The following is a 12046-nucleotide window of genomic DNA, read 5'->3' as shown; positions in this document are numbered from 1 at the left end:
CGATATATTTGTGAAGACGGTGGTATTTAATTGAAGCGGAATTGAAGTAGTAATATTACAAATTTCAAATCGAATCAGAAATTGAAACAAGATAACTGAATCGAAAGACTGACTGATAAGCATTATCTTTTTTTTATTAGCTTTTTGTTGCCAACAGCTTGCCAGTTTGGGAAGTAAAAAAAATTAGGATAATAATATAAAAATAGCCAAATATACACAAATAGTCCAAAAATATACAGAACAAAAAGTGCCAAATATATCAAAATATCCAAGACGCGGTTCTATGCACAGGATAAATTATTGGTATATTGGGTATAAATAATAATGAATAGTTTTATCCATTATAGTAGACGTAATATCTCAGTACTGGTACAGTATTTGTGAGAAGTAGTGCAATTGAACTACTTCTCACAAATACTCACGCACGCACGGCTCTGACAAACCTTTTCCTGCGGCTCAGGGAAGTACCCGGTGCTGGAGGTGATCCTGGTGGCGGCCGTCACGGCGGTGGTGGCCTTCCCCAACCCGTACACGCGGCAGAACACCAGCGAGCTGATCAAGGAGCTGTTCACCGACTGCGGCCCGCTGGAGTCGTCGCAGCTCTGCCGCTACCGCAGCCAGATGAACGGCAGCAAGGCCTTCAACGAGACCCCCAACAGGCCCGCCGGGCCGGGGGTCTACGCCGCCATGTGGCAGCTCTGCCTGGCGCTCATCTTCAAGATCATCATGACCATCTTCACCTTCGGGCTCAAGGTGAATCCTGGCGTCTGTGGGCGGCGTCTCGCCTCGGACGGTGCTTCACTCTCGGCTCTCGAATTGGGTTCTGCCGGTCTGGGTTTTTTTTAAGATGGTCACCGGGTGTTGGGCGGGATCTCACAATTTCGATTCTGTTTCGATGCGAGAGGGTCGCGATTCGATACTCGATATTTACGTTTTATCCATCGTGAGAAACTGCTACCGAATTTTCAGTTATACTCTATGCAATTTCAAGGAACAAATTCAAAAATTTGGTATTTCAATCCTTTTTTTGTTTGGGGCTGAAAATGCTTGCAAACCTTCCAAACAAATTATCGCTATTACAGTTTTCAAGTTGATTCGGATATTGAAATAAGGGAATTCGATCGCATCAGGTTTATTTTTTATTTATTTACTGTTTTAATTTGTTTTAATATTTTCTTTACTTATTTTATTTCTAAATCCAGCCCGAGTTAAAAAAGACACTTGATTTATGCATGCTGACTGTAAGGCTGCAGATGGGATCAGCTTTGTTTTTTCTTTTTGTTTTTTTTATTGTATCTGTTTAGTGTATTTGTTTGCTTTTGTTCATCAGAATCTTAATGATAAGTGCCTTGTACCTTCCAGTACATTGTTTAGAAATTATATTTAAAAAAATATATTTTTTGGTTTGGATGATGATTCTCAACTCCAGAATGTAGGACTCTGAGACCGATCTGTTTTTATTATTCTGTGGAATTGCATCGTCATTGAACTGAGTCGCTGTGGTATGGCGACGGTCGTTTCAATCAACGGTGCTGGGAAGGGGGTTGACCCAAAAATTACCCACGATTCAATACCACCCTCCCCCCCTCCCCGTTCTCAGGTGCCGTCGGGCTTGTTCATCCCCAGCATGGCCATCGGGGCCATTGCGGGGCGTATCGTTGGCATCGCCGTGGAGCAGCTGGCGTACTACCACCACGACTGGTTCCTGTTCAAGGAGTGGTGCGAGGTGGGGGTCGACTGCATCACGCCCGGTCTCTACGCCATGGTGGGAGCCGCCGCCTGCCTGGGTGAGTCCGCCGGGAGGCCGGGACGACTCCTTGTAGAGAGCCGTTTTTGCGGAGTCGAGCCAGCCTGACGGCGAATTCGACAAACGGCAAGAACAAAAACTGGAAAAAAATGGGTTTGTTTCTATGGAGGGGTGGATTCCGCTCGCAGGAAGTGGTGACCCTCTGCGATCAGCGCCACCTCTGTGCAGCGCCCAATTTCCATATTAGACCGGGGCTCCAGGATGCGTCGAAAATGTTCAACTGTTGCGGTTGCTAAGCAACTGCTAAGCGGCGTTGTTGGAACCTAATTTAAACTGCAGGTTACGCTCACTGAGCACTTTTTTAGGAACACTACACCAGAGATGTGCACTGGAGTCACAGTTTTGATGACTTGACAGAAAATAAATGACTTGAGACTCGACTTGGACTCGGGAGTTAAAGACTCGTGACTTGACTTGAGACACGATGACTTCGATGACTTCTTTGTGTTCGTTTTAGGTTTTCGGTTGAAATATTATATTCAATATAAAATATTAAAATGTTCAATGTTGTCAGTGTGACGTTGCCCGGCGCCAGCACACACTGGGAATGGCGTTGTCAGGGTTGCCAGTTGAGAATTCTCTGTAAAAAGTTAAAATTAAACATAAATTAAAACAATTCTCCATTAAAAAAATTCAAATTAAAGATGAATTTGAACACTAGTCAAACAAGCGATATTTTTTGATTGAGAAGAAATTCAGAAAATAAATGAGCTTTTATAAAGATATTTGTTTTATTTCACTGGATACCAATAATTCGAGATTCAAGAGGTTATTTGTCACGTACATACGGTCTTACGTAGATGAGGTGAAATGTCATGACACAAATTCTAGTCATTGTCATACTTTTTGAACAGGTTGGTTAGATTGGCCAATAATATTATTATTAGACAGGTACTAATACCTTGTCTTTTATCTTTATAAAGAGTGGATACTGCAGGTAAGACTAGTATCTTGGGGAAAAACAGTGACTTGACTTGGGACTTGACTTGACTTATATAAGGACTCAACTCCACTTGACCTGTGACTTGACTTTCCCAAAGAAAAAGGACTTCGGACTTTGATTAGTAGGGACTCGCTCACATGTCTACCCTGTACTGGGTTTGACCTTGATTCTTCTCGGCATGGATTCCACGAGACGTTGGAGGCATTCCTTTGAGTTTCCATGTTGACTCGATTGCCTCACGCAGTTCCTGCAGATTATGATCGGCTGCACGTGGATGCTGCCAGTCTCCCGTTCTACAACGCTGAACCCATCGTCCCGGTGCATTATCAAGCTGGAAGTAGCCTCCGATCGGCAGCAACACTCAAATAGGCTGCGGCAAATGATGATTGATCGATATGAACGGACCCAAAATGTGGCCAAAAAAACTCCTCCCCACCCCATTACGTCACCGCCACCAGCCTGCCTGACACGAGGCAGGTTGGGTCCATGGATTGATGCTGTTGTCGCCAAATTCCGAGCCTACCGTCTGTGCACCAGAAATGGTGATTCATCAGACCCGGCTTACGTTTTTCCAGTTTTGGGGAGCCAGTGTCCGCTGCAGCCTCTGCGTTCTGTTCAAGTGGAGCCCGTCATGGTCTCTCCGTCAGCTCCAGCCAGTTTGGTCATTCTCAGTTGACCTCTCAACGGATGAATGGATGAATGTTGCAATATTGAGCGTTATTAAATCTGCTATTTTATGAATTTGTGTGTAAAAAAAATATATATAAAAAAAAATATATATATATATATATATATATATATATATATATATATATATACACACACACACACACACACACACACACACACACACACACACACACACACACACACACACACACACACACAGTGTATACATATAACATTTTTGGAGTTTATTTCAAACACTGTATAAAGGGTGTTTTTAGCGTTGTTTCCTTCATTGAAAATGGAAAAGGTGAGTTTTGGAAACAAAAAAAAGGTGGAATCTTTGAGAGAATCGATGCTGCGGCGAATCCGACACCGTTCATGTGTTTTCGGATTCAGTGTAAAGCTGGCTTTCTGTTCTGTGTCTTTTGGCCATCTGTGTATATTTGTTTTATTTTTATTATATTCTATTTTATCATTTTAATTTTTTAACTTTTTGGCCTGTGAAACTTTTTTATGCTAATTGTCTTTATTCCCCACATGTGAAAATGTGCTTGGTGGAATCAACTCTTTTTTCTGCTCTTTGTCTTGGAATGGCAGGCGGGGTGACGCGCATGACGGTGTCGCTGGTGGTCATTGTGTTCGAGCTGACGGGCGGCCTGGAGTACATCGTGCCGCTCATGGCCGCCGTCATGACCAGCAAGTGGGTGGGCGACGCCTTCGGCCGCGAGGGCATCTACGAGGCGCACATCCGACTCAACGGCTACCCATTCCTGGACGCCAAGGAGGAGTTCACGCACACCACGCTGGCGCGGGAGGTGATGCGGCCGCGGCGCAGCGACCCGCCGCTGGCCGTGCTGACGCAGGACGACCTGACGGTGCAGGAGCTGCAGTGCGTCATCAACGACACCAGCTACAACGGCTTCCCCGTCATCGTATCCAAGGAGTCACAGCGGCTGGTCGGCTTCGCCCTGCGCAGGGACATCACCATCGCCATCGGTACGTACCACGCTCTCTGCTGTTTGTTGTTATTATTATTATTATTATTATTAATAATATATAAGCTTGATCCATATCGATCTACATTTGGAGCAAGAATTTGTGGAAAAACCGAAATCTACCGGATGTTGCAGAAAGTTGCGGAATGTTCGGCTCAACGATACCAGAGTTTCTGTTGGGAAAAAATAGAAAGGTGTCAGAACACACAGTGCATCACAGCTTTCTGCGTATGGGGCTGTGCAGCCACAGAGCGGTCAGAGTGTCCATGCTGACCCCTGTCCACCTCTGAAAGCACCTACAAAGGCACGTTAATGTCAGAACTGGACCATGGAGCAATGGAAGAAGGTCTTCTAGACCCCATCTGTCTGTAGTGGTGGCAAACTGTGTGTGCGTGCGTGGTCTTACCTGCTTGACGCCGGCAGGGCTTTTCCTTTGGTATTTTATGTCTTTTGCCCTTTTTGTAAATAAACGCATTCTGTCGCATCCAACCCGGTGTTTGGTGCGGTGTTGTGTCCCTCCATATTTCGCAGCACTGGAGCCAGTCGTAGCACGCAAACTGTAGGAATGGAAAACAGTCAAAAACATCTTCCGTGTATGTGTCCTCGCACTTGGAATTCGCTTGCAGCTCCAGGTGTGTGTGTGTGTGTGTGTGTGTGTGTGTGTGTGTGTGTGTGTGTGTGTGTGTGTGTGTGTGTGTGTGTGTGTGTGTGTGTGTGTGTGTGTGTGTGTGTGTGTGTGTGTGTTTAAATGGAAGTCCCTTCAGATGAAACCTTGTTGTGGGGCACTACCACACGGAGTGATTTCCTTCCACAGAGGCACCGTGAGGCAGGACTCGGTGGCAGAGGTGGCTCAGAACCAAAGCTACATTTGTCCCTCCCTCTCTCTCTCTCTCTCTCTCTCTCTCTCCCTCTCTCTCTCTCTCTCTCTCTCTCTCTCTCTCTCTCTATCCGTCTGTCTGTCTATATATCTATCTCTATGTGTACATATCTACATCATCTAATCTCTGTATCGTTATCTATCTCTCTATTTCCTGCTATATCTAACCAGATCCCTCCCTTTATCTCTCCGTTTTTGATCTCAATCGATCTATATCTTTCTCTCTCAAAAAAAACAACCCAAGTACTTTTAAACTTTGGACGTAAAGGCTCCTTCTCTCGCATGGCTGCGTCTCAGTGTTTCTCCCCCAACAAAACTCGCCGGGCTCACACTCTACCTCTCCCGCTCTCCCTCCCCATCGCTCCGCCAGAGAACGCCCGTCGCAAGCAGGAGGGCATCCTGCTGACCTCCAGGGTGTACTTCACACAGCACGCCCCCACCCTGCCGGCCGACAGCCCCCGCCCGCTCAAGCTGCGCTCCATCCTGGACATGAGCCCCTTCACCGTCACCGACCACACGCCCATGGAGATCGTGGTGGACATCTTCCGCAAGCTGGGCCTGCGCCAGTGCCTGGTCACCCACAACGGGTGAGTAGAACACCGCCCTCCTTCCCCTCCGCAGGACGCGATGGGAGGGAGATGATCGCCAACACCCCTCACCCCCACCCTCCCTCCCCTCCAGCTCAGGGCTGGTGCTCTCCCCTTCCTCCGTCAGACTAACGCGGAACCCATGTCCTGAAAAACCGGCTCTAACCGCCTGGCCTCCCGCTGCGCTGCTCACCTCCATCCTGAGATTCAGCCGCACGCCAAGTCATTTTGCCGTTTTAGGTGAACCTTGAATGGGAGTTCAAGATCGGCTCAGGCTCGAAACTCCCTCCGGTATTTTGCGAATCAAGAGAATTTTCGATTTTATTTATTTATTTATTTATTTTTATTTTTTTGTGATTGCTGCTTGAATTCCGAGCGGCTTTTCGCAAAACATGCGATGCTATTTACAGAGCTCTTATATGGGGGGGGGGGGGTTATTTTGTTTTGTGGCAGTAAGCTTGTAGGAGTAAAATGGCAAATCAAAGAAGAAAAAAGTTGTTCTTCCTATGATCATGCACCTTCTGCATATCACAGAAACAACTGAAAATATGCGCATGCACTCAAAGTGACAAAAAAAAAGAAAATACTGCTTTTGCTTGGTTTCCATGAATGAATGTATAAAATAAACATTTAATTCAACATACAGTAAACCCCAAATAAACTCAATGTGTTGCCGGTAACACAGCGCTCAGCGACATTACCGGCAGCATTCTGCGATCTGTCGGTTTTGGCCTTTTAATGCGAAAAAGTCGCAGCAATTTTGGCAAAATGATTGGACGAATTTTCATTACTTTTACGTTATTTTTACATAAATTATTGCGATCGTAATTTCCCGGAGGGACTGACTTTAGGCATCGCAGGATTTTCCATGACACCGTCATGGAAGCCGTGCAGGGGTACGAGACTGGGATAGCAGCGGTCCAGATTACTATTAATTGAATATATTTTTATTTTACTTGTGTTGCATTGTTCTTTCATCCCACATTTATTTTAATTTAAACGTCCACCGTATATATACACAATGATCACTGACCTTGCTAGCTTATTCAAAATAATTGCTTGGTTCCATTACATTGATCTCAAGTTTTAGATCATTTGTTTTTTTTTTTTTTCTTTTGTTTTTTTTTTACCTAAACCTTATAGCACTGTTAATCAGCTAGTGATTGATCATTTAAATTCAATATAATTTGTATTATTTTGTAAAGTTAAATGACCATGTCCTTTTAACATTGACCCTCTGTTGCTGTTATTTTGTGTTATTTTTAATTTCTCAGTGTTTTAAGTTCTGCCTGTCCTGTATGCTTTGTGCTGCTGTCTTTTTTGTCTCTTTCTGTTTTGTTTGTGTTTGTTTCTATTTTTGTTTTTTGTTTTGTTTTTTCGTACTTGGCCGTTGCTTAGTAACGGGCGTGTGTTGCAGGATTGTGTTGGGCATCATCACTAAGAAGAATATATTAGAACATCTGGAGGAGCTCAAGCAGCACGCGGAGCCCCTGGTGATTAGCCACGCCCCCCCTTCCTCCCATGACTCCCCCCCCTCACGCCTGTCTCTTAGGCTCCGCCTCTTAGGAGGGACGCATGAAGACAGTTCCCAGCTCGACGAGGAGCCGCTCTCTTTCCGCTTCCTCTGTCGCTCACTTTGAGGTCTCATCTGGTTTTGGGATGGTTTGGTGTTGGATTTACTTCTACCCGGGCGTGTTTTTTTCCCCCAACCTCTGCGTTTCTAGCAGGCGGCTCTTTCTCGATAGGCTTCCGTGGCCGCCGTCATGTGATGCGTTTCGATTTGATTTATAAATAAATAAATAAAACAACAAAAATATTCAGGTTTTAGGATATGTTACATGGTCCAACATTTTGATTGATGACGATTAATTAGCCCTTCATCGAATCATCTGGTTTAAACTTACCTGGTACTTACCACTCTGCTCCAAATACACGGCACTTACCTGCACGGTCGACGATATGCAGTACTTCATGGAACGACGGCGAGATGATTTGTCCACAAATCTGCCCCAGGTGTCATCAGAACGTCATCAGCACCTTCTGGTGCCCGCAGACATCCTGTACTTGTTCATATTAAACAGTTGTTTCCGTTTTTTAATGTCCCGCCCGCTTTCGCCTCTTGCGTAAATGCGCGTCTTCCGAAGTAAGTCGCGGGCAATAATAATCAACGCTACGTTACCATTCACACACAAAGACACAAGAATCGAATATTTTCTTATTTCTTTTATTTAAAAAAAAAAAATAAATAAAATGTATTACACCCCTGACAGTTCTTTGGACAGCGAGGGAACTGTCGTCCTGTGGCGTCCTCGCCCGCGGCTTTGCAAAGCGTCCTCGTTTAGCTTCCTCCTTCCCCGCCCCCTCCCCCTGAACAGCGTGCATGTGTCACAGCGAGATGTCAGTCCGGCCTCGTGTGTAGATCTAATAGATATAGCCCATCCCATAATGACCCTACACTACTGCGGTCATGTGAAGGTGCCTGTTGCGCTTGTGTTTCCCCACCCCCTCCACCCCTCTTTCACACACTAATTTATGCTTTTTTTTTTGTTTGTTTGGTTTTTTTTTGTTGTTTTTTTTTTACAAAAAATGTAGTGTATATATATATATATATATATATATATATATATATATATATATATATATATATATATATATATATATATATATATATATATAAAAAATTTTTTTTTTTTTTTTTTTTTTTACCTCCATTAACTGCCCCTCCTCTTTTGTTTTGTTTTGAAACCCTCTTCCCGTCGCTTCCAGTCTCCACAGATTGACGACGTCAGGCCCGGCTCGTAGCGACATCGTCCGTAACGGCCGCTCGGCGAGTAGCTAAACCGCCTCGGGGAAGCGGACTCTGTTTATTTTGTGATTTTTATTGTTTTATTTTATTTTTTAAACGGCTGAATGGGTGATGGGGTGGGTGGGGCTGGGTGGGTGGTGTTGTGGGATGATGTCGTTAGTTGATTCCCCCCCCCCCCCTCCTCCGATCAGTGAGCCCTGTAGTGGTGATGAGCCTTGTGTTGGAGTGATCGTCTTGTGCTGATTGGTGCTCGTGGTTGCCGTAGCGACCTCGCCCGTCCGCGTGCGGTGGTGCCGACACCCTCGACCGCCTGTACCTGTAGAACGCTATCCTTAGCTCCCTCCTCTTTGACCCTAACCTAATCCTAACGTTACTCCGCCGACTCACCCCTCTCCTCCGCCACCATCGAGGTTCTGATCCAAATCAACGCTGAGCTCGATCTGAGCCACGCCCCGGTGTCCCTAAAGTATCTTGGCGCTCGACGGTTGTTTCCTGCGCGGCTGAAGCCAAGTTTCCTTTACGAGACCCAGTCGTTGGTCCGCGGAGTAGCTCCAGCCCTGATCTCCGCCCTCCCTCTCTGCTCTACTCACCCCGACCTGGGTTCAAAGGTCGTCCCCGTTCCGAAACCAAAAAAAAACATAACCCCTGCGCAGGGGCGTTGCCGACCGGGTGGCCCTAATAGGCCCGCAGGCCGGAGGGTTCCCACCCCTTTGCTCCCGGTTTTGAGAGACAACGAGAGCGAGCGCAATCTCCAAAATCCACTTCAGTGTGAGGACGGAGCTCGTTGGACCCAGTTCTCCTCTTGTTTCATCTCCTTCTGTCGACTAGTTTCTCCTTCCTTCAGCCCCCGGTGCCGCGGCGCTGCGTGCGGCTGAGTTGAACAGCACCGCTCGGCCCCGCGGGCTTTTCCCGCCGCTTCTGTTGTCAAGTCCGTTTGCATCGTTTTGCACATTCCACCGTCCCGTCCTCGGCTCACGTGGTGCCGCTGAAACAGCCTCCCTTTCCCGGGTGCTTTAAAAAAAAAAATAATAATAATAATAATCAAGAATACCTGCAATGAAAAAAACCATTATTTTTTTTTCTAAATAAAAAGCCGGCGGACCCAGGGAGGTTTCCTGCAGCTGATGAGGTAGGTGTCCTGCGCCTGGAGAGCGGAAGGTGGAGCAGAACCATCACGGGGCTCACGAAAAAAAACAAACAAGAAAAAACGGCGACTCCCGTGAGGTCTCGGTGCCGTCAAAACGGGGATAAAAGAAAAACGGACGCCTCCTACAAACGCCCCCCCCCGGGTGTCGCGTCGACATGTGTGGCCCTGCGCCGTGAGACTGCGCAGGCCAAAGAAACCCCGGACCGGCCGCGACGACGTTGCCGCTGAATCGAGCTCCCGTGATGGCGACGTGTCCTCCTTTTTTTTGGGGGGGGGAGCTTCTCCCTGCACTGAAGCGGAGTGCGCTCGGGATGAGTGCGCGACTGGGCGCCGTTTTTTGACCTGCCTACGTTTCCTCGCTGCTCTCCCTCCGGTTACCAACCACCTTTTACCCCCCGCCGCCTCCCGTTCGGGCTGAGACGCGTGTTTTTGTTGGCGTGGTTTTGCTGGGGGCGGTTAATACGTTGCCCCCGAGGGATACTCCAGTTTGTTCGGGGTGGTGGGCGCTGTTGTTTTTGTCACTCTTAGATTTCTCAAGATTCAGACGAGGAGGTCGATACCAATTTCCTCCCCGGGCGTCCAGCGCCTGAGATAGCGACGGGCTGCATGCTAACTGGGTTAGCATCGGCGCAAGGCTGCGGATGGGATCACCTAGCCTAGCTCGGGCGACATTCCCCAAAGAACTGGAGTATACTTTGGGTTAAAATTCACCTTAAATGACTTGTATTATTGCTGAAATGCAGATGAGTTCATGCATCTGCTCATGGGTCACTCCGCCTGGTGACGAGCAGCATATTTTAATATTATTATTATTATTATTTATTATTATTTGGACACAGAATTTTCGGCTCCTGAACCAAACCGTGCGGCCATGTTGGCCAACAGAAAGACGACGTCACCGTCACTCCTGCGTCCCAGAAGCAGCAGCGCTGACTCACTCTGTTTGTTTCTCCCCCTTTTTCCACATCCCTCCTTCCTTCCCCTCCTCCTTCTCTCTCTCTCGTCTTCCCTCCCTCACTTTTTCACTCTCTTTCTACCTCTGCCTCTCTCTCTCTTTCCTTCCTCTCTCTGCCTCCCTCTCCCCCCCCCCTCCCGTCATCCCATATCTCTCCGGCCTCTCTCCTCCCTCGCTGTCACTCCCCCCTCGCTCACTCACCCCTTCCTCTCTGCCTCCTCTCCTCCCCCTCCCTCTCTCGTCTCTCCCTCTCCCTGCCTCTCCCTGCAGACGGCTCCTTGGCATCATCACAAAGAAAGACATCCTGCGTCACATGGCTCAGATGGCGAACCAAGACCCCGCCTCCATCATGTTCAACTAGTGCGCTGCTTCCAGGACGGCTGGGCCGGGGGGGAGGAGGAGGGGGAGGGGGAGGAGGTGCGACTTTTGGGCAGTGCCAATCTCTGACATCCCTCTGCAGACCCCCCCCCCCCCCCCCCCCCCCACACACACACACACACACACACACACACACACACACACACACACACACACACACACCCATCAAACACTGTGACTGCTGTGGCAGCAGCTCCCCCTGCTGGTCGTGAGAGGAACAAACGACTTGGGAGAGAAAAAAGACTCGAAACGCATGGAGGTCACGGGGTCGCGCGCGCGCGCTCTCACACACACACACACACACACACACACACACACACACACACACACCTGAACACAGGCGGTCTTAGCTTTTTGCACTCACACTTACGAGCATGATGTTAACTGTCTGCACACGTGCACACGCGCCCCCATTTCCCTCCACCCGCGTATTGCTTCTGAGGTCAAAGGTCAGAATGATCCGCTGGGAAGCGAAGAGGGACCTTCCGAAAACGCCGGCGCGCTCGCTCTCTCTCTCTCTGATAACCACACACACACACACACACACGCACGCGGTAGATGTATGTCTATCTATATATATATATATATATCAATATATATATAGATAGTTTGGTGAAACTTACCCGTCCATCCTTCTCAAAGCATTGTTTACGTGCGTGTTTGTTTGTTTGTCTACATTCCCTTCAGTGTGTTGCTTCGGCACACACACACACACACCTGCGTGCCCGCGTGTGTGTGCGGGCGAGCGAGCAACGGAGAGGAAGCGGAGAACAAAATGTGTTTGAAAATGCCTGAAAACTGGAGTGTACGCGCGTCTTTCCAATCAGTGAAGGCCCTTTATTGTTTAAAAAAAAAAGGGGGGGGGTAGTGTGTGTGTGTGTG

At 47.6% G+C, this 12046-nt stretch overlaps 1 protein-coding gene across 2 annotated transcripts in view; it reads left to right on the top strand.

Moving 5' to 3' along the window:
- The window catches only part of clcn3 (chloride channel 3), a gene marked incomplete at its 3' end in the record, with an annotated part of 33964 nt that extends 22731 nt beyond the window's left edge, over positions 1-11233 (top strand). Inside the window, exons 9-14 of one of the 2 annotated variants that reach the window (XM_080023105.1) lie at positions 461-753; positions 1601-1787; positions 4017-4415; positions 5662-5878; positions 7296-7371; positions 11057-11233. In XM_080023105.1, coding sequence (XP_079879231.1) covers positions 461-753; positions 1601-1787; positions 4017-4415; positions 5662-5878; positions 7296-7371; positions 11057-11233 — 1349 coding nt within the window. The remainder of the gene's footprint in view (positions 1-460; positions 754-1600; positions 1788-4016; positions 4416-5661; positions 5879-7295; positions 7372-11056) is intronic. The other variant, XM_080023104.1, reaches the window with a different exon arrangement.
- Between the last annotated feature and the right edge of the window lie 813 nt (positions 11234-12046).

The sequence above is a fragment of the Zeus faber genome (genome assembly GCF_960531495.2).
Source record: "Zeus faber genome assembly, chromosome: 22".
Classification (NCBI taxonomy): domain Eukaryota; kingdom Metazoa; phylum Chordata; class Actinopteri; order Zeiformes; family Zeidae; genus Zeus; species Zeus faber.
The sequence above is the reverse complement of the archived record's forward strand: the minus strand, read 5'-3'. Positions and strand labels throughout refer to the sequence as shown.